This window comes from Vespula vulgaris, chromosome 4 (genome assembly GCF_905475345.1).
Source record: "Vespula vulgaris chromosome 4, iyVesVulg1.1, whole genome shotgun sequence".
NCBI classification, from domain to species: Eukaryota; Metazoa; Arthropoda; class Insecta; order Hymenoptera; family Vespidae; genus Vespula; species Vespula vulgaris.
In genome coordinates this window covers 929,981-947,782 of record NC_066589.1, presented here as the reverse complement: position 1 = coordinate 947,782, position 17,802 = coordinate 929,981, and the positions used below count along the sequence as shown (strand labels likewise).

Here is a 17,802-nt window from a genome sequence, read left to right as displayed (position 1 = left end):
ATATAAAATTGTGCATTATGTAGACAAAATTAAAATTTTTGTATGACGAGTATAGTCGTTATAGCACAAAATATTTCCATCTGTTCATGATGAATATATTCATCAAATACAATCAATAGACATGTCAATAATATCAATGAATTTAAGTAATAAAATTATTGATTAGAAAAAAAACTGCTATTTTGTTCTAATTTAATTCAATTTTACAATATTTACATATATTCTATGTTTGAGGAGTATATTCATCTCTTAATTTTTGCGATACAACATAGATAATAAATTTTTAAAACAGTCACTTAGCAGGTGAACTCAAAAGAAAATTTCTATTTTACCGACTGGACGACTCGATCGATGGTAATAAATCTCTGTTTAACAATTAGATACTCAGTTGGTAATAACAGTTTGAATATGCCGTTAACCCTTTATACTCGATTTAAGTCATACAACGCGTGTCACAGTGTACGACAATATCACTTACTGATCTATAAAAATTGAATTACACAGGTTTCACTTATGTTTTGAACGTTTAGCTCGATATATTTATAAAAACGTAAGTAGATATATGAACCAATATACAAACATATACATTTATTTTATTATAAATCTTTGTTTGTAATCATTTTTAATTACGCGGGGTTTTTTTTATATATATAAAGGCGCCATCTACAGTTGTCAATTTGACGAATAAAGTGGTTTGTTGGTGGGTATAGTGGCACGTGTTTATTTTAAAAAGAGCTTTTAAATACCTTTTATAAATAATAATGGGTAAAGGAAGAAAACATAAACCAAAAAAAAATTTTGCTGAGAAACGCCGTGAAAAACAACAAGTAAGAATTTATTATTTGTTATTGTATATACCGGCAACGATTTAGGGTTATTTTTTCTATTTCAATAATCTGTATTATTTATTTCTTTTGCTTCATCTATTAATATAATTTTCTTAATTTTTGTTTGAAATTTAAATAGAGAAAAAACGAATGGGATAATACACCACACAGAAGTTATGCTGATATAATCAGGGAAAATAAGGATTTTGAAAATTATTATAAAACACAAAATATAATCCCTGAAGAAAAATGGGATGAATTTATTACTACAATGAGAAAAAATCTTCCTGTAGCATTTCGTATTACTGGCTCAAAATCTGAGGCAAAAGTTTTATTAGACATTATAAAGAGTGATTTTTTCAAGGAAATTTTAAATACTAACTTAGAAGATGATGAAGAAGATACTGACAAGAAAAAAACAATATTACATTGTTTACCATTTTATCCAGAAGAATTAGCATGGCAGTTACAATTAACAAGAAAAGATATTCGTAGATCTGAAGCATATTTCAGGTTACATAATTTTTTAATTGCAGAGACAAATAGTGGTAGTATTAGTAGACAAGAAGTAGTTAGTATGGTACCACCTTTAGTCTTGGATGTAAAACCTGGGCACAAGGTAAATATATAAGTCGCTGATTATTTCATTAATTATAACGTTCATAATATATATTAGTATATATAATTTTCTGTAGGTACTAGACATGTGTGCTGCACCAGGATCAAAAACAGCACAGTTGATAGAAATGATACATGCTAATGAGGGTAATATACCTCCAGGTATAAATTTGTTACATTTAATATATTTATTTATATGCAAAAGAAACACAACTTGCATATACTAATCAATTTATTTATTAACAGAAGGTTTTGTGATAGCAAATGATCTTGATAATAATCGTTGTTATATGCTTGTACATCAAGCTAAAAGATTGAATAGCCCTAATATCCTTATCACGAATCATGATTCATCGATCATGCCAAATTTTAGTGTGACACAAGCAGATGGTACTAAAAATACTTTGAAGTTAGTATAATTCATGTATTAATATAATCTTCTATTATTCATGTATTAATGCAAACATTACTTTAAATAGATTTGATAGAATACTTGCTGATGTACCATGTAGCGGTGATGGTACAATGAGAAAGAATCCAGATATTTGGTGTAAGTGGAATGCAGCAAATGGTGATAATCTCCATGGGTAAATATCATAGTTATGTTAATATAATTATAAAAGTTATGATTCATAACTCATATTGGCTGTTTTAAAGAATTCAATATAGAATAGCAAGGAGAGGATTAGAATTATTAGCAGTTGGAGGTAGGATGGTATATTCTACATGTTCGTTAAATCCTGTTGAGAATGAAGCAGTTCTTCACAGAGTTCTTGTTGAAACACAGGACTCTGTTCAATTGGTAGATTGTAGAGATTTAGTACCAGGATTAATATGCGATCCTGGTCAGTATTTTCAGTTTTCAAAATCATATATATATATATTTATGTAATTCAAAGGAAGTTTTAATAAAGAAATGTTTTAGGTGTAACACATTGGTTACCAGCTTCTAAAAATTTACAATATTATAACTCATGGGAGGATGTACCTCAACAGTGGCAAACGCAAATTCGACCGAAAATGTTTCCACCAGATAAAGAAGATTGTTCAAAATTTCATCTTGAACGTTGGTAAATTCGAATTATTTGACTTGTTATTTTTCTTTAAAAATAATTTATATAGTTTAAGCGATATAATTTATATTTCTAAATTATATAGTATGAGAATATTACCACATCATCAAGACACAGGAGGGTTTTTTGTTGCTGTGCTTGAAAAAGTGAAACCTTTACCATGGGAAAATGGATCAAGTGTATTTAATCAAAACATAGAAAATACAAACACTGATAACAAAAAAGATGAACTGAGTCTTGAAGAGGAAGCAGAACACGAAGAAGTAGAAAATAATGCAGGTGATAAAAAAAGATCATTGGAAAGTGAAAGGAAGTGGCAAGAACCTCAAAGAAAACGTAAAAGAGTTATTGGATATAGGGAAGATCCGTTTGTTTTCTTCAAAGATGATAAAGAAGATGTTTGGTTATCAATTAAGTAAGATTTAATATATTTTATTATAATTTTCAAATTGTAGTATACAAAATGTTGAACTTTTTCTTAAATTCATTAGAGAATTTTATGACATATCTGATGATTTGGATCCACGATGTTTATTAGTCAGATGTCACGAAGGAAAAAAGAAAAACATCTATTTCACGTCACCGGCCATCCGTGATATCGTTATATCAAATGAAAATAAAGTCAAAATGATTAATACAGGCGTTAAGACATTTGTACGTTGCGACAACAAAAACATGAAATGCGCCTTCAGGCTTGCTCAGGAAGGGATGCAAAGTATTTTTCATTATATTGGCAAAAGCAGAAAACTTAAAGTAATGAAAGAAGACTTAATTATGCTTTTGCAAAACAACGAACCGCGTACACCACCTGAAATTATCAAATTGAGTTCAGTAACTCAAGAACTTCTTAAAGATTTTGGTATTATTTATTTAATATTATATATTGATATTAATTAATATAATTAATAAAATGTATGTATAAACTTTCAAATCTTATGCTTAGTAAATAATCTCAACTTTCAGCAACTGGTAGCTGTATACTTTTATATGAAGAAGAAAAAACTGATAAGCTATATCCCTTAAAATTACAGTTAGTAGGTTGGAGAGGTACTATGTCTCTCAGAGCTTATGTACCTATTCATGATGCGATTCACTATTTACGTTTATTAGGAGCTGACTGTTCAATGTTTGGTATGTAGTCTGAATTGTATAATGATATATACAAAATATATGAATTAAATTGTACAAATAACTATTGTTTTTCATATATATTTTTTAGAAAAAAATAAATTCAAGGAAAACCGCACTTTGTTAACAGACGAAATTAATAATGAAGAATCGGTAAGTGAGGAGACCGTTATCGAAGAGAAAATCACTGAAAATGGTGATTCTTTATAAAAAAATTCAAATAATTTTTATTACTAGCAATTATATCACGTAATTGTTAGTAATAATTTTTTACCAACTTAATGTTCCTTAGAGCAGTGGATGTTCGTTCTTTACCACATATGCACATACAATATTTGTTACATACAAATAAAATACCTATATATGTATACTTTACTATAAACTTTATACAAGTTTTGCATTATTAAAATAGAAATAAACATATAAAGGAATATCAAATAACATAGATTCGTAAAAAAAAATAGAAAAAAAAAAATACTTTGAAGGGTAAAAATCGAGACATTTATAATAATGGGAAATGTATTTACTATCTATGTCTTGAGAAATAATTACTTTTATGAAATTACATATCTTATTTTATGATATTTGAGCAAGAAATACCCTTCTGAATTAATGCTTTTGAACTATTATTATTGTTTGGTCATGGACCTAGTAAGATTTTGTTATTAAAGGATATTGTACAAACGTGTTATAAATATTGGCCGGATACAGAGGAATCATGAATTCTGAGGTGGCTAATGCCATAACGATTGATATTATATTGTTAGATAAATTCAACCATCTGGAGTATTTATCTTATACTTGCAAAAAATGTAAACTTGTCTATACTTGACTAATTTTTACCCTTTAATTATATTAAATATCACTTTGTTCGTTTTCTATTTTATTCCATAATAGAATTTTAGTTTTCAAAGATTGAAGATTATGTCATGTGTAGTTAACGATCTTTTTAACTAAACGTTTTTACTTACGAGAAGGACGGGCTTAGCTAGAAAACGAGTTAAATATAAGTATAAATATGAAAAACGTTGGACAAGTTATAACAAATATATAAACTACAAAAAATAAACGAAATTATAAAAATTTTCTACAATTTGTTGGACTATAACAAATTTGAATTGGATGGCTAATGCTAGTAATCTTTTCCAGTTGGTGAAGTTAACTTCCCACCAAGATTTTGTGTATTAGATGGTGATCTGGAACCTATATAAAATAGAATAATTTTAATAATCAACTTTACCAATAGCTATTTATAAATATTTGATATCAAAATAATTTTAGTTTAGCTTACAAGATTTTCCAATTTTATTTCGTGGATTATTTTTACATGGTTGATCTCCCATTAAGTGTTCTCTCCATTTATTTTGATTAACCAGTCCATGACAGAGTGGACAATGTTCGTGGCCTTCAATAGGTTCTGAAATCAAAATTTGTTATTTTAATTTTATGGTTTTGTCTTCGCACGTTTTTCTTAAACTTAGTCATACTTGAGCATGTCTTTTCTTTTCTATGTTCATCGAAAGAACTTTCATATACAGCTTGCTTACAAGTATCGCATTTTATATAATTGCGCCTCATATCACATTCATCTATAAAAATAAAGAAGTATATAAATATCAAATTTCTTGGATTTTTTTTAATTGTATCAAATTTGTAGACGAATAGATAATTACTTAGTAAATGTGAATTCAAATAAGAAATTTCAACAACTTGTTTACACGCTTCGCATCTTGTTAACATTGGACAGCTTCTCCAGTAATGTATATTTAGACCTTCTTCAGAATAAACTTGTCCTTTGGATAAGCAAAATATACACATTCTGGAATAGTACATAAAAATTATTTCTATAGATAAATTTTATATATATTCGTATAAATTATTAGTATTTTTAAAAATAATTCTTACTTATCTCCTTTGTGATCAGCACTATTTTCGGACGGGGACGTAATACTCGTTGAACTACCCGTACTAACAACTGGACTTGTCCTTTGAGGAGATTTTGTTGATTCTGTTACATTATTTTCTGTTGACTTTGTGCGCGTTGGAGTCGTCGTAGCTTTAGATCCACTTTCGGCTTCTTTTTTTCTCTATAATTAATTAGTACGAAAATTGTATACACATCTCTTTTTTTCTAATTATAAAATCATATACCTGAAGATCTATCAAATCGAACTCGTGAAAGAGTTGACGATACAGTAAGTTTCTTCTTGTAATATCATCATCAGGAGGTAATTGTTTACGAACCAACCTAGGATTAACTTTATATACTAAAACCAAAATTCTTTCTGAAACTTTTCGTACTGCTTCTGCAGGATGATGCAACCCTGAAGAACCCAGTTCAGATAATGTCCGACATGTCAAACCACTGCAACAATTGCAATGTCTTATCAGAGTAATTGTATTTTAATGTTTAAGATTAATTTTGAGGAAGGACCTCTGTAGATCGAATAAATATTTAGAATAATTATTATTGATGACAGAGGCCCAATATTCCTCAACGATTGATTTGATATAATAGAAGAGTATATAGTAAAAATGACATGCAGTATATCACCTTTGTTTATCTGTTGATATTCCATGATTTAATATTAACTGTTCTACCATCTCTAGCCTACTTAATGCCAATCTTTGATGCGTACTACTACTGACTGGTCTTGTTAAATGAACTGGAATTATGTGCAATTCTCTGACACATTTACAATCTGCCATACTGAGGATTGTATGCACCGCCATATTATGAATTCTTGGAGTCGTATCTCCTGATTTTGTCAGAAGTTCTGGAAGTAAACGTTCTACGCTTCTTGCAATTTCAGTCGATGATACCCTAAGAAAATATTATTTTTAATATTCGTGTCTCTTATAAATGGAATAAATGGATGATCGTATGTATATTACTTTTACCTGTCTGCTGCAAATTCAGCAAAAAAAATTCTAATTAATTGCGCAGCTAAGCTATAAACACTGAAGACTTTGTCTCTTAAAGCTCTATGTAATAACAAAATTGTAGCCCTAGCGGTTTTATTTGCCGAATGTTTCGATACTTCCGGATCAAAGGTTTTTAATTCTTCTTTTAACTGCATTAATCCTTCTTCTTTATCAGTAAATTGTTTTGAATAGAACTTTTCCACCTAAATATATCATTTAATAATAAGTCGAATATTTTGTTTGTAATTGTATGTATAAAAATTAATAATAAAAATATTTATTACCATTTCCATTCCAAATACAGTTATAGGTAATGCAGCTTGTTTCTTTTCTCTATCATTAAGTTTAGATGCAGCTTTTGTTTCTGTGCTGTCCATATGGCATTCCCTCGTGAATTCATTCGTGTGCGAACTAGAACACATTATATAATTAACGCACTGGGAAAATATAAAGAATGTATGGTTGTGTATGATCAATACAAAAGTTTAGATTTACTTACTGCCTCAAAGCAGGTATAGTTCTTTCCTCGTAAGCCTCGTAACTGGATCGGAGCGCAGGTCCTGCAGATTTCGTTTTTCTTCTTAATGATCCTTTATTACAGTTATTCTGCCTTTCGAGTATGCCGTTTGTAGGGCTATCGGTAACTTCTAAAAAATAAAAACAAATATTTATTCGTCCGTTTAAGCACAATTTGCAATTTAAAAAAATTTTTGTTAAATTAGTTTTTTTTCCTTTTTTTTCTTTTACTTGTAGAGTATAGAAGAGTTATATTATACCAGGACTACTTGGTTTTTGATGTAACGGTGATACAGGTGGTTGATGAGCTGGACCTGTAGGTGATAAAGCTCCATCGCGATTAGGTGGAACAACTAATCTCGGAGGAGACGTGATATCTTCCGCAACTGTAGCTACGTTCGAAGTACAAGTATCCACGGTTATCGGCTCTTTTCCTTCCAATGACGATAAATTATTCTTTTCTAATGGCTATAGATATTAATGAAAGAAGAAACATAATTCCTTGTTTCGTTTAACTCGGATATTTTCTTTTTTTCTTTTTTCAATTCAATTGTCTCTTGTTGATTATGCAAAGTAAGCTTACCCCATGAATTTCAAGTAAATCTTCGACTTCTAAACTTTGATAAACTTGTTGCCTATACTGTTGCGCCTGTGCTTTTTTCGCTTTTGCTTTGTCATAATCTTCCAAAGCTATCGCATATTTCTTTTCCAATTCGTACTTCCCGAGACGTTCTCCGGCTTTTCTTAAATTTTCCATTGCTACTTTGAGCTTCGATGCGTACTCGAACCTTTCCTCTGGAAGAACAAAATTCGTAAGAAAGGAATATTACGAAGACGATCGATTAAATGTTTAATTCAGAAAATTATTACCTTCCACGGCCTGTAACTTTTTTGCTTCCATCTGTCTAATAATTTTTGCCACTTCACGATCAACATACATCTCAAATGCTAGATCGTCGTAAGGAGACGTATAATGAGGATTATATGGTGCATCTCCTTGACCACTTAATTCGTGACCATACGGTTCTCCGAGAATATTGATCGCGATCAGACCAACCTGATCAAATATTTTAAAGTTACAATTTTGACTACGTACTAATAACTATTTTTATTTGTTTGTATTAAATATTAATGAAATTCATTCCCAATTAAATTCAAATATATACCTGATCATGGATATTGTGCGCATTGCTGTGCGGTTTGTGAAGTCTGAGTTTGAGCGATACCGCTTCTGTTTCTGGAAGTGCAACGCTTTTAAGCTCCCTACTTTTATAAAGAGTAGAAGCATTGTCGGATAAGGTAATGTACCCTAAATAACTGAACTCCGACGTAACGGAAGCATTTTCTTCTTTCGTCGTCCAAATTTCCAATTTTTCCGCTGTAACGTAATATGTATATATATATTCTTTTTTTAATTCTTTCACATTCAATTACATCTTTTTATAAATAACTTCATCGTGACATTGGTTAGAATTATCGTTTGAAAATCGAATAACTTTTATTAAACGAAGCCTTTAAACTCTATAGGCTGACATTGATTGTCTGACGAGTAATCTAGTACTCTACGAAATCTCTTTTGCCGACATACCATTTCCATTTCCGGTTGTATAACGAGAAAAGGACGAAGAAGAGATAACGACAGGACATAGCCTCGGAAAGTCGAATTAAGTACGGCATTAATTCGATTTTCACTCTACTCAAATTGCTTTTCAGAGAAGAAGCCAAATAACAATAATGCTTTTTGATACAAACGAGACTTCATTTTCTTTCATGGATTTGAGAAGAATAGAAACAGAAATTGGATTCCATCGATACTTTGATTTGCAAATATAAAAATTAACGATAATAATATTTTTTTCAATGTGTATATATTTATATATAGAAATATATATATACATATATACGTAGATGTATATATTTATGTATAAGAATATATATATATATTTTTTTAATAATTGTAGAAAATAAAAAAGTAACAAGAATTTAACCTACGTATGAGATACTGGTGTGCAAGGACTTGTATCCTGGTGAGTTTCGTAGGTCCATGAAGACGCAGTATAAGTTCTTGAGGATACGTACACTTTCTTGCACTTTGCCAGCCTCGTACCGTCGGTCCATGTATATTTAATTCTAAAGAAGAATGTCTATCCTCTTCACCTGTATAAAGAACAAAAGAAAAGAAAAGAAATAACATTTCGAATCGTTCCATGCAAAATTCATTATGTAATTTCCATGCATATAAAACTTGTACACGTGTAGCATGTGAGACGGTATTTATATATTTTAGGGGTTAGAAGCAACCCCTAACGCTAGAATACATTGATCTTTTCATTAACTTTAAAAATCACTACTCATCGTACATTCGTTAACGTTGTACGTCAAATTACATCCTTCCGACGATTTACAAGATAAACGTCAACTAGTGTCACGCGACACTAAGGTACAAGAATTATTGTCTCTTAATAAGTAACAGAGAGAACCAGTTGATTCGAAATTCAATGATTAATATATTTTCTTAACTCGAGGCAGTAAAAAAAAAAGAAAGAAAAAAGAAAACAACAAAAATTCCTTTCAAGGCGTATAATAGCGTTTCGTTCGTGGCATTTAAAAAGGATGCAAATGAACGAAATTTTAATAGCGCAATCTAAAAGAAAATCAATGCGCCTAAATACACGCAACCATGTAAACCTCATGCCTTCGCGGATCCTCTTTGAATTTGGATGAATAAACGAATGACTGAATACCGACGAACAATACTTTTAATATTGATTATTAGGTTATAAAAATTCATCTCATTTGAACTATTTTAACATTTTATTGTTAATTAATTTTTACTTACTCGTGGCGTAAACGACGTTGAATCCTATCTTCCTCGGCATACTCGACGAAATCTCTTTTTCAACGCGAAATAATGAACGGCAATTACGACGACGGAAGAAATCAAAGTAAATTATAAAATAATGGAGAAAGGGAGAAAAAGATAGGTCAAAATTTTAAAGGCACAGCCATCTGAAAGCTCGATAGAATTGGAGCTTACAAGTTTCACCCCGGCGCGTTGGCAGACTAACTACACGTCTGGCCGCGGCGAAGCTTGCGACAGAACTGACTGACTTGTCCTGTGTTCTTCTTGTCGTTCGACGAATATCCAAATTTCATTCAGTTCGAATATATTTAATCAATCGTTTTTTTTTTTTTGTAAATTATACAATATTCGCAAAACAAAATTCACCGGAAATTTTATCGATTTTTTATTTGGAACAAGTACACGTGTAATTGTCATTACAACATTGCGATATTGTTATACTTCCATCGATGAAATAATTATTACGATATCACGATAAAATAAAATGAATATTAAGAGATATTTGTACAACAATATTTGCTTAATATTTTCTTATTTTCTTTTCAATTTTTTTTTTCTTTTTTTGTTTTATTACTAATTTTTCATTACTGATAATGAAATCATTCTTCTTTGAAAGATTCAAAGTACTTTGCACTTTGCGAGATTATAGAAAAGTATGAATTTTAGGTATACTTCATTAGGTACATCTCGTCGTTATGGAAAAATGTAAGAAAATACCGATGTTGTCTTCATAAAGATGTAAAGTATTTAATCGTTAAGAAGAATCTGCATTCGCGGTATCTTTTTCCTTTATACTTGAGTCAAAATATAGACTGTAATATCGTAATGGATCAATAAACGGAGGCTGCGTGACGTCACAGGGTGCGGCGAGGGTGGATAAAACCGCGCGAATCGTTATACGTCTTTGCGTCTATCATTCACGACCACGTGAGTACACACGTGCTTTGAAGTACTGATATTTACATAGACAAACCACTTAAATTAATTTATTTGTAACATCAGCGAGCGTATTAATTAATAAAACTCATAAGTATTAACTGATATATTCATTTAATTTTATTAATGAGCGAGTCGTCTCTTGAAAATTTAGTGATTATATATAAATTACGTATACCTTTGAAAATATTTACTTTGTTTAAATTATTTTATTTTTATTGTCAACGTGCATAAAGAAATATAAAAATCTTATAGTATAAAATACAAATTTATAATTCTTTATTTGTACATACATATATAAATATTTCATTTCATAATCATTTTAATATACACAGATTTTTTATTATCATAATATAAATTCAAAAGGAATGTTGTTATATCTTTTAATACGTATGTAAAAATTTTTTTTATGTGGTAGCAAATAGATACAAAAGACCTTTTGCAAACTGGAAAATCTCAGAACCACCCAGTTTAGATTCACCATATACTCGGTCAATAAATGCAATAGGAACTTCACCTATTGTATAATTAAATTGTCGTGCTCTTACTATCATCTCCATTTGAAATACATATCCTTTTGATACACATGATTTAATGAGTTGTTCTAATACATCTTTTTTATAAAGCCTGCAATGAGAGAGAAAAAATAAATATAACAAAATTATATAACATGAATTGAACTATTATATCTAAATAAATAGTTAAAAAATTAAATATTACCTAAAACTCCCTGTAAGATCACTCGCACCAGGTCTTAGTAAAAGTTGTGTTAAAAAATTAGCACCTCTACTTATCAATTTTCTTTTAAAATCCCAACCATGAACACCACCTCCTCCAGCGTATCTCGTTCCACTAACGATATCCAAGTTTTGATATTTTTGAAGTTCTATCATTTTCGGAATATACTTGGGCTTAAATATGAAATAATAATTAATCGCTCATTAGCGAAACAAAAAGATATTTTGAAAGAAAAAGTATAAATTTCTAATTCATAAATCATCATATAAACACATGATAATTACATGATGAGAAAGATCTGCATCCATTAAAACGATAAAGTTCCCTGTCGCATATTTAATTCCATGCATATAAGCCGTTCCTAGTCCAAGTTTTTTCTCCCTTGGTTTCAAAATTATTTTATCTTCTCCATAAAGCTTTTGTAACTTTTTTGCTATATCTAAAGTACCATCCGGTGAACCATCGTCTATTATAATAATTTCATACGCAAATTTACTGAAATTGTTACAAATCATATAAACACATAATTATTTATGCTGTTCAATCAAATTATAATCACTTGATATATGTCACGCACTGAGGTTATCTCTTCCGTGTAGTTACCTCTCGTCCATATATTTTACAATTAGCCATACTATAATCGGTAAATTTTCAACTTCGTTATATGTAGGAAGTAGAATAGAATATTTATCGTTTTTGGATAATTCTCTCATAGCTGTTAAAATTTGTTCGTGTTCCTCAGACATTACAACAATCCGTAAAAACCTGTTTTTGAAGTGACACGAAGCCAATGAAATTAAGTGAACTAAAAACTTTGTATAGTTTCTTGAAAGCTAGGTGTCGTTGTTCGTAACGCTTCCTAATGGACAAACATTATCGATAAAATAATTATAAATAAATCTGTAAATTTTTTCAAATTAAATATTTAATACATTTATCTTTTAATGATAAACTTTATCTTTCGGTTTAATATAAATCTTACCTATCATAACGCAAATAATCGATCAATTTATATTTGTACCTCATGCTGAAATTCTTCCATGGAAAAAAAACTTATATAGATAGAAAAACAATTATCTAAACAATTTAAACAACTCAGTTCTTTATTATAATTGCTTAGAGTTAAGAAATATTTACATGCTTAATGAATCATGTTTAAGATCAATAGATTGATGGATGGATAGAATATTCTTTGTACAAAGTTTTTGTATGATTTCAGCTTTTCAAGCTGCTTAAAAGTTTTAATGTCAATTGCGAACGTGATTTTAATGATTTGCAACTTTGTACGAGACTGGCTTGTCCTTGTTTTATAATCATGGCACATATTTTATCATCACCATCTAATCCTGTTTGAAATGGATACATCTCTAACTGTTTTAAAGCTGCGTCCAAATGTCGCACTTTTTCTGTGAGAAAAACAGCAATTTCTCGCCAACTCTATAAGATCAATAAGTTAATGAATAATAATAATATGTCATTTTGATAAATTGCTAAGATATACAATTTTTACACATTTCATCTTACCTCATGACTTTCATTTTTCTTATTCCTTCTATTCGATGTTATAGGTTGAAATCGTGATACATATGAAACACACATTGCACTAATTATTGCGAGTGTTTCACTACACGTAGAGACTCTTAATAATATGTTTTTGAAAGATATAGGATTGTTGTGTTCAGGAAGACATAGTGGTTGTAAACATAAAGTAGTTTTGAGCATTTCTATACAGTCGTTATAAAGAGAAAAAGATTGACCTAAAAATTCTGCAAATCGCGCTATAGTTTTTAATTGTTCAGAATAATGAGCCTCCCGTAACCTTTCTACTGCGTCTAAAGGAACTAACACACCATATGGTTTGTCTCTTTTCTCGTCTATATTGAACTTTTGAAGGATTTGAGGAATAAGATCATTATCTAATTGTTGCAAATCTGTTGAGAGACAAAAAAGGAGTGAAGGATTTGGCTCTGCTGTTGCTGCTAAAATTCGTAAAATTAAATTTCGTGCTGCAAGTAGTCTTAACATGCATACACAAGTCTCTTCTCGTTTTCTTGGATCCTCGCCGCTTTCAGATAAAGGTTCCCATTCACGTACAACCTATCGTATGCGTATAGAAATTTTATGAAAACGAAAAACGAAAATGTTCAATATCATATACAATATAAATAATTATGATATATACCTCCAAATCACGATTATCACGTAATTGATCCCACCTGATTCTGTCTTCATGTGGTTGTATATGCATACTAGTCAAAGCAGAAAAGAGAGACTTAAAATTATCACAACAACTCAAATCTAACAACATCTTGTCAATGGTTGTCACAGCAAAATGTAAAGAATTTTCTAGATGTTCTCTCAATTCCATAAATTCCTGAATTTTTGTAAAACTTCCATATTTGTAAGCGAATGTTAAATAATCTGCACTCTACAATAAAAACAAGAAGTATGAATAGTCTTTTTATTGAAATTCTTAAAACAAGTTCTTTTATATTCGAATATCATTGAATGAAAAATGAAGATAATAACTCTATTATTTTTTATAATACATACATCCTTATAATTAGCAATGAAGAACTTCGTAGAATGATCAAGTGTCGTTGAAGCCAATGATAAATGCCCAAGTGGTGCAAGAAGAGGTACATGCAGATAACCCAGTGAATCCAATTGAATGTGCTTTATATCGAGTAATGTAAAAGCATTATCAGCAGAACCAACTAAACCAGCTTCTAAATATGTGCGCACCAATAATATTTTTATATGAAAATTTGCAGGACTTGAAAAAAGGCCACGTTCGAGTAAGCTCATTGCCCTAAAAAATCCATCATATTTATCTTCTAACCTACACAAGTTTCATTTTTGTATGATTAGTATATATACTAATTGCCTTTAAAATAAATTATTGCTATTAGCAATAATTATATTACCCATAAAGAAAAGAGGCTTCATTGGTTTCACACCATAGTTGATGTAATAAATATGTGGCCAAAAGTACATAAGAATCCGTAGGACAAAAGTCAGTTGGCAATCTATCTGTCATTGGACATAATTCATTTCCTTTTTCATAAAGGTCACATAATCTCCTTATTAAATATTTTCTTTCATTTATGTCTGCTAAAGGAGAATGGTGAAAACCGCACATACGCCGTAATTGTTCTAAATGTATATGTCGTTGCATTTGTTCTACAGTACTTGGATAACCATCCGGTGAAACTCCAACATTTTCAGCTATCTAGAAAATTAAATTTATTCATTGTGTAGAATACATTTACTTATTAAATAATGTAGTAATGAAGTAATTAAAAAATTAATATAGAATTTGCCTTATTAAGTAGTTCTTCTTTGCCAGCAGGTGTTAATAAATGTAAATATAATCGTAAGTCTCCAGCTATGCAGCTTTTCTCGCCAAATTTTTCAAAATATTGGCACATGAAATCAACACAATCCATCAAATTATTATTATCACTTTCTCCAATACGTTTTAGTAATTCAAATCTCGCAAGATATGGTCCTCTCACTTTTCGTTCTGATGTGGATATGATTTCGTTAAGAAAATTTAAACATTCTGATGGTTCTTGAAATTTCAAAGCCGCAGAAAGATAATCTTGATAGTATTCCCAATTGTCAATACTACTTATAAAAATAATTGCATTTATACAATTTTTAGAACTATATTTTATATTTACCTTATTTTATATAAATTTATTAATACATAAATTTATTATAAGTCATCACAAATTTTATATTGACAATAAGAAAATGGAATATTACTTACTTTCCCTTAATAAGAAGTTTGTACGTATCTGCAGCTTCAGAATAATGTTCTAGTTTCATCAATAGCGCTGCTTTCCGTTGTGGAACAGATGATAAATGAGAAGCCAAAGGTCCGGACAGAACTTCCAACATTTTTTCACTTTTACCTTGAAGTTCTAATATCATTAAATAAAGCTGTACTTCTTGTTCAGCTTCTATTTTTCCTTGCTTGACAAATTTTAATACCTATTTATACAACACAACATTTCCAGAATTTTAATCTGATAATAATAATCAATAAAAACTGTCATTAGAAATACTAAAATAAATAACAAAATACTTTAAATCCACAAACCATTCTTTCTGCTAAAGGCAATATAACATCATTAGCTAACTTCTTATCTGCTCGTATAGCTTGCATAACTATACTCATAACAGCCCAAAAATAATAAGGATTTTTCGGTTTTAATTTGTACAATGCAAATGCTGTTTGTTGTTGTTTTTTATAATCGCCCAAACGAACATAAGACATAAAAAGATGTGTAAGAAGTTCTTCATTATTTGGATCTGCCTTTGCTGCCGCTTCGTATACTTCACTAACTTTATTAGCTGTAAATATCAAGATTATAAAAACAAAAATACTGTCAAGCTTTTAGGGTAAGTAAATAATTAATACAAGTACGTAAAAAGACGTTTACTACTCCATGATGAACATAAACTTACGTTGATTTATTTCTCTATAACAGATACTCATTGCTTGTAATGTTGAATCTTCACATGGTATTTCAGAACGAACTTTATCCATTATAGCATGACATTCATTTTCTTTGCCAAGTCGAAGTAAAGCCAATGCTTTGAGAACTCTAGCACATTGATTACCCGGCTGTTTTCTAAGTACTTTGTCCGCCTCCTGAAGTGCTTGTTTATTATTTCCATTGTCTAAAGAATCTAAAATATAAAAAGACGTATCATTTTGTCGGTTATTACATAACCTCTCTGCCGGTCAGGACAGAAAATTTTTATTTTTTAAAATATATTAATGTTTAATACACAATGTAAATTTATGAAATGTGAATATATTTACCATAAATAGGTCGCAAGCGACGTTCATTAACCGTACTATCCAGATGGGTCTTAGAGGCCATGATACTTTTTACGGAAATTTTAAATCAACAAACCGATGAATTCCTTCGTCTAACTGAAAGTTTAGGGCGACATCGACCTAGTAAAAGATATATCGAAATAAATCTAAACGAATCTGTATATTTTGTATCAAAAATTGTATATTACACATTTCATATACCTATATTTAGTTAATAATTCCAGTACTGACTTCCCATTTTTCAAATTTTACGAATACTCATTTTGGATTAAAAAATAACTTTAGATTAGTCCAATTCTGTGAAAGTGTTCTCAAACCAATAAGAAAATTAATACCGTAATATGTAGTAATATATAAGAAATACATCCAATCGCAAAAGGAATAGTTAAATAAAACTTTTCCATTGGTTCGATATCGCGTATATAAATATTTTTGATTAATTTAAAAAATAAAATACAAACATAGAAACTAAAATAGCAAAATGTCTTTTGTACATATAATACTGTTTTTTTTTTTTTTTTTTTTTTTTCGATTATAAAAAGAAAATATTTTAGCTTCTAGTAATACAAAATCAAATTGAAAAAGGATTGGTATTATTGTTCAAAATGGCGTATATTCATTTTAAATTATAGTGTCATATATTTAGAGAGAGATACAGATAGATAAATGGAGAGAAAGAGAGAGAGAGAGAGAGAAACTTATTTCATTAACAAATAGTATGTTCATACATAAATTTATTTTTATTATTTCCAAAAAATTAATAATTATTAATTAATACATATACACATATATTATTGATATTAGTAATTTATTTATTAATACTAATATTTATTAATAATTATTATTGATATAAATGTATTTAGACAAAAATGTATTTATTCTATTTTTAAATGTTGACTGAAAAAATTCCAGAAATAATCAACTTCAGTTCATTACATTTGTTGACACCTTTTTCTTGGACAAAATAACATATGCATAGTAGTGTTTATATACTTTCATTAATAAAATCATGTAGGCTCTCTTGAAATGTTGGAAATAACAGGTTATATAAACACACGAACGATGTTATTATTTAGTCAATTACTAGTCCTGCTAGAAAGAATGTAAGATCGATCTTTCATCAATGATCATATTCTATAAATGATTAAATTTCTGTGCAAATTCAAAATTTGATAGTTAAACACTGGTAGAAGTGAATTTTCGAATAACAAAATCGGTAGAAAATACGTGTGAAGATACAATTAGGAATATTTGGAAAAAATTTCAATAACGAATAAGATCGGATGCGGACAGAGAGAAGAGTAAGACAAATCGAGTCGACGA

The 17,802-nt window shown here is 29.5% G+C and overlaps 4 protein-coding genes across 6 annotated transcripts; 1 reads left to right on the top strand and 3 right to left on the bottom strand.

Annotated features, from left to right (window-relative positions):
- The first annotated feature begins 660 nt into the window (after positions 1-660).
- LOC127063588 (tRNA (cytosine(34)-C(5))-methyltransferase) lies at positions 661-5,267 on the top strand. Of its 2 annotated transcripts, none has more exons than XM_050993573.1 (11): positions 661-827; positions 967-1,446; positions 1,523-1,607; positions 1,695-1,854; positions 1,925-2,032; positions 2,103-2,290; positions 2,371-2,515; positions 2,604-2,933; positions 3,010-3,377; positions 3,482-3,649; positions 3,738-5,267. In XM_050993573.1, exons 1-11 carry the CDS (start codon positions 762-764, stop codon positions 3,854-3,856), a joined length of 2,217 nt encoding a protein of 738 aa, XP_050849530.1. In that variant the 5' UTR covers positions 661-761; the 3' UTR covers positions 3,857-5,267. The 2 variants fall into 2 exon arrangements, with proteins under 2 accessions (XP_050849530.1, XP_050849529.1); XM_050993572.1 differs by having other exon boundaries at positions 1,692-1,854.
- LOC127063587 (centrosomal protein of 104 kDa) lies at positions 4,675-10,208 on the bottom strand. Its single transcript, XM_050993570.1, has 16 exons — positions 9,927-10,208; positions 9,080-9,244; positions 8,254-8,465; positions 7,958-8,144; positions 7,671-7,882; positions 7,348-7,555; positions 7,071-7,218; positions 6,856-6,982; positions 6,548-6,774; positions 6,201-6,470; positions 5,798-6,011; positions 5,552-5,733; positions 5,320-5,465; positions 5,134-5,235; positions 4,938-5,063; positions 4,675-4,849 (listed from the first exon to the last, which is right to left on the bottom strand). The coding sequence occupies exons 1-16, from the start codon at positions 9,964-9,966 to the stop codon at positions 4,779-4,781; spliced, it is 2,637 nt and encodes an 878-aa protein (XP_050849527.1). The 5' UTR covers positions 9,967-10,208; the 3' UTR covers positions 4,675-4,778.
- A 935-nt stretch (positions 10,209-11,143) lies between these two features.
- LOC127063589 (dolichol-phosphate mannosyltransferase subunit 1) lies at positions 11,144-12,472 on the bottom strand. The gene is made up of 4 exons (XM_050993574.1): positions 12,228-12,472; positions 11,909-12,119; positions 11,607-11,797; positions 11,144-11,513 (listed from the first exon to the last, which is right to left on the bottom strand). The coding sequence occupies exons 1-4, from the start codon at positions 12,368-12,370 to the stop codon at positions 11,294-11,296; spliced, it is 765 nt and encodes a 254-aa protein (XP_050849531.1). The 5' UTR covers positions 12,371-12,472; the 3' UTR covers positions 11,144-11,293.
- A 237-nt stretch (positions 12,473-12,709) lies between these two features.
- LOC127063586 (N-alpha-acetyltransferase 25, NatB auxiliary subunit) lies at positions 12,710-16,819 on the bottom strand. Of its 2 annotated transcripts, none has more exons than XM_050993568.1 (11): positions 16,681-16,819; positions 16,462-16,599; positions 16,101-16,325; positions 15,733-15,986; positions 15,400-15,623; positions 14,948-15,257; positions 14,552-14,856; positions 14,178-14,466; positions 13,807-14,052; positions 13,149-13,721; positions 12,710-13,061 (listed from the first exon to the last, which is right to left on the bottom strand). In XM_050993568.1, exons 2-11 carry the CDS (start codon positions 16,520-16,522, stop codon positions 12,840-12,842), a joined length of 2,709 nt encoding a protein of 902 aa, XP_050849525.1. In that variant the 5' UTR covers positions 16,523-16,599; positions 16,681-16,819; the 3' UTR covers positions 12,710-12,839. The 2 variants fall into 2 exon arrangements, with proteins under 2 accessions (XP_050849525.1, XP_050849526.1); XM_050993569.1 differs by having other exon boundaries at positions 14,178-14,436; positions 14,948-15,254.
- Positions 16,820-17,802: the final 983 nt, after the last annotated feature.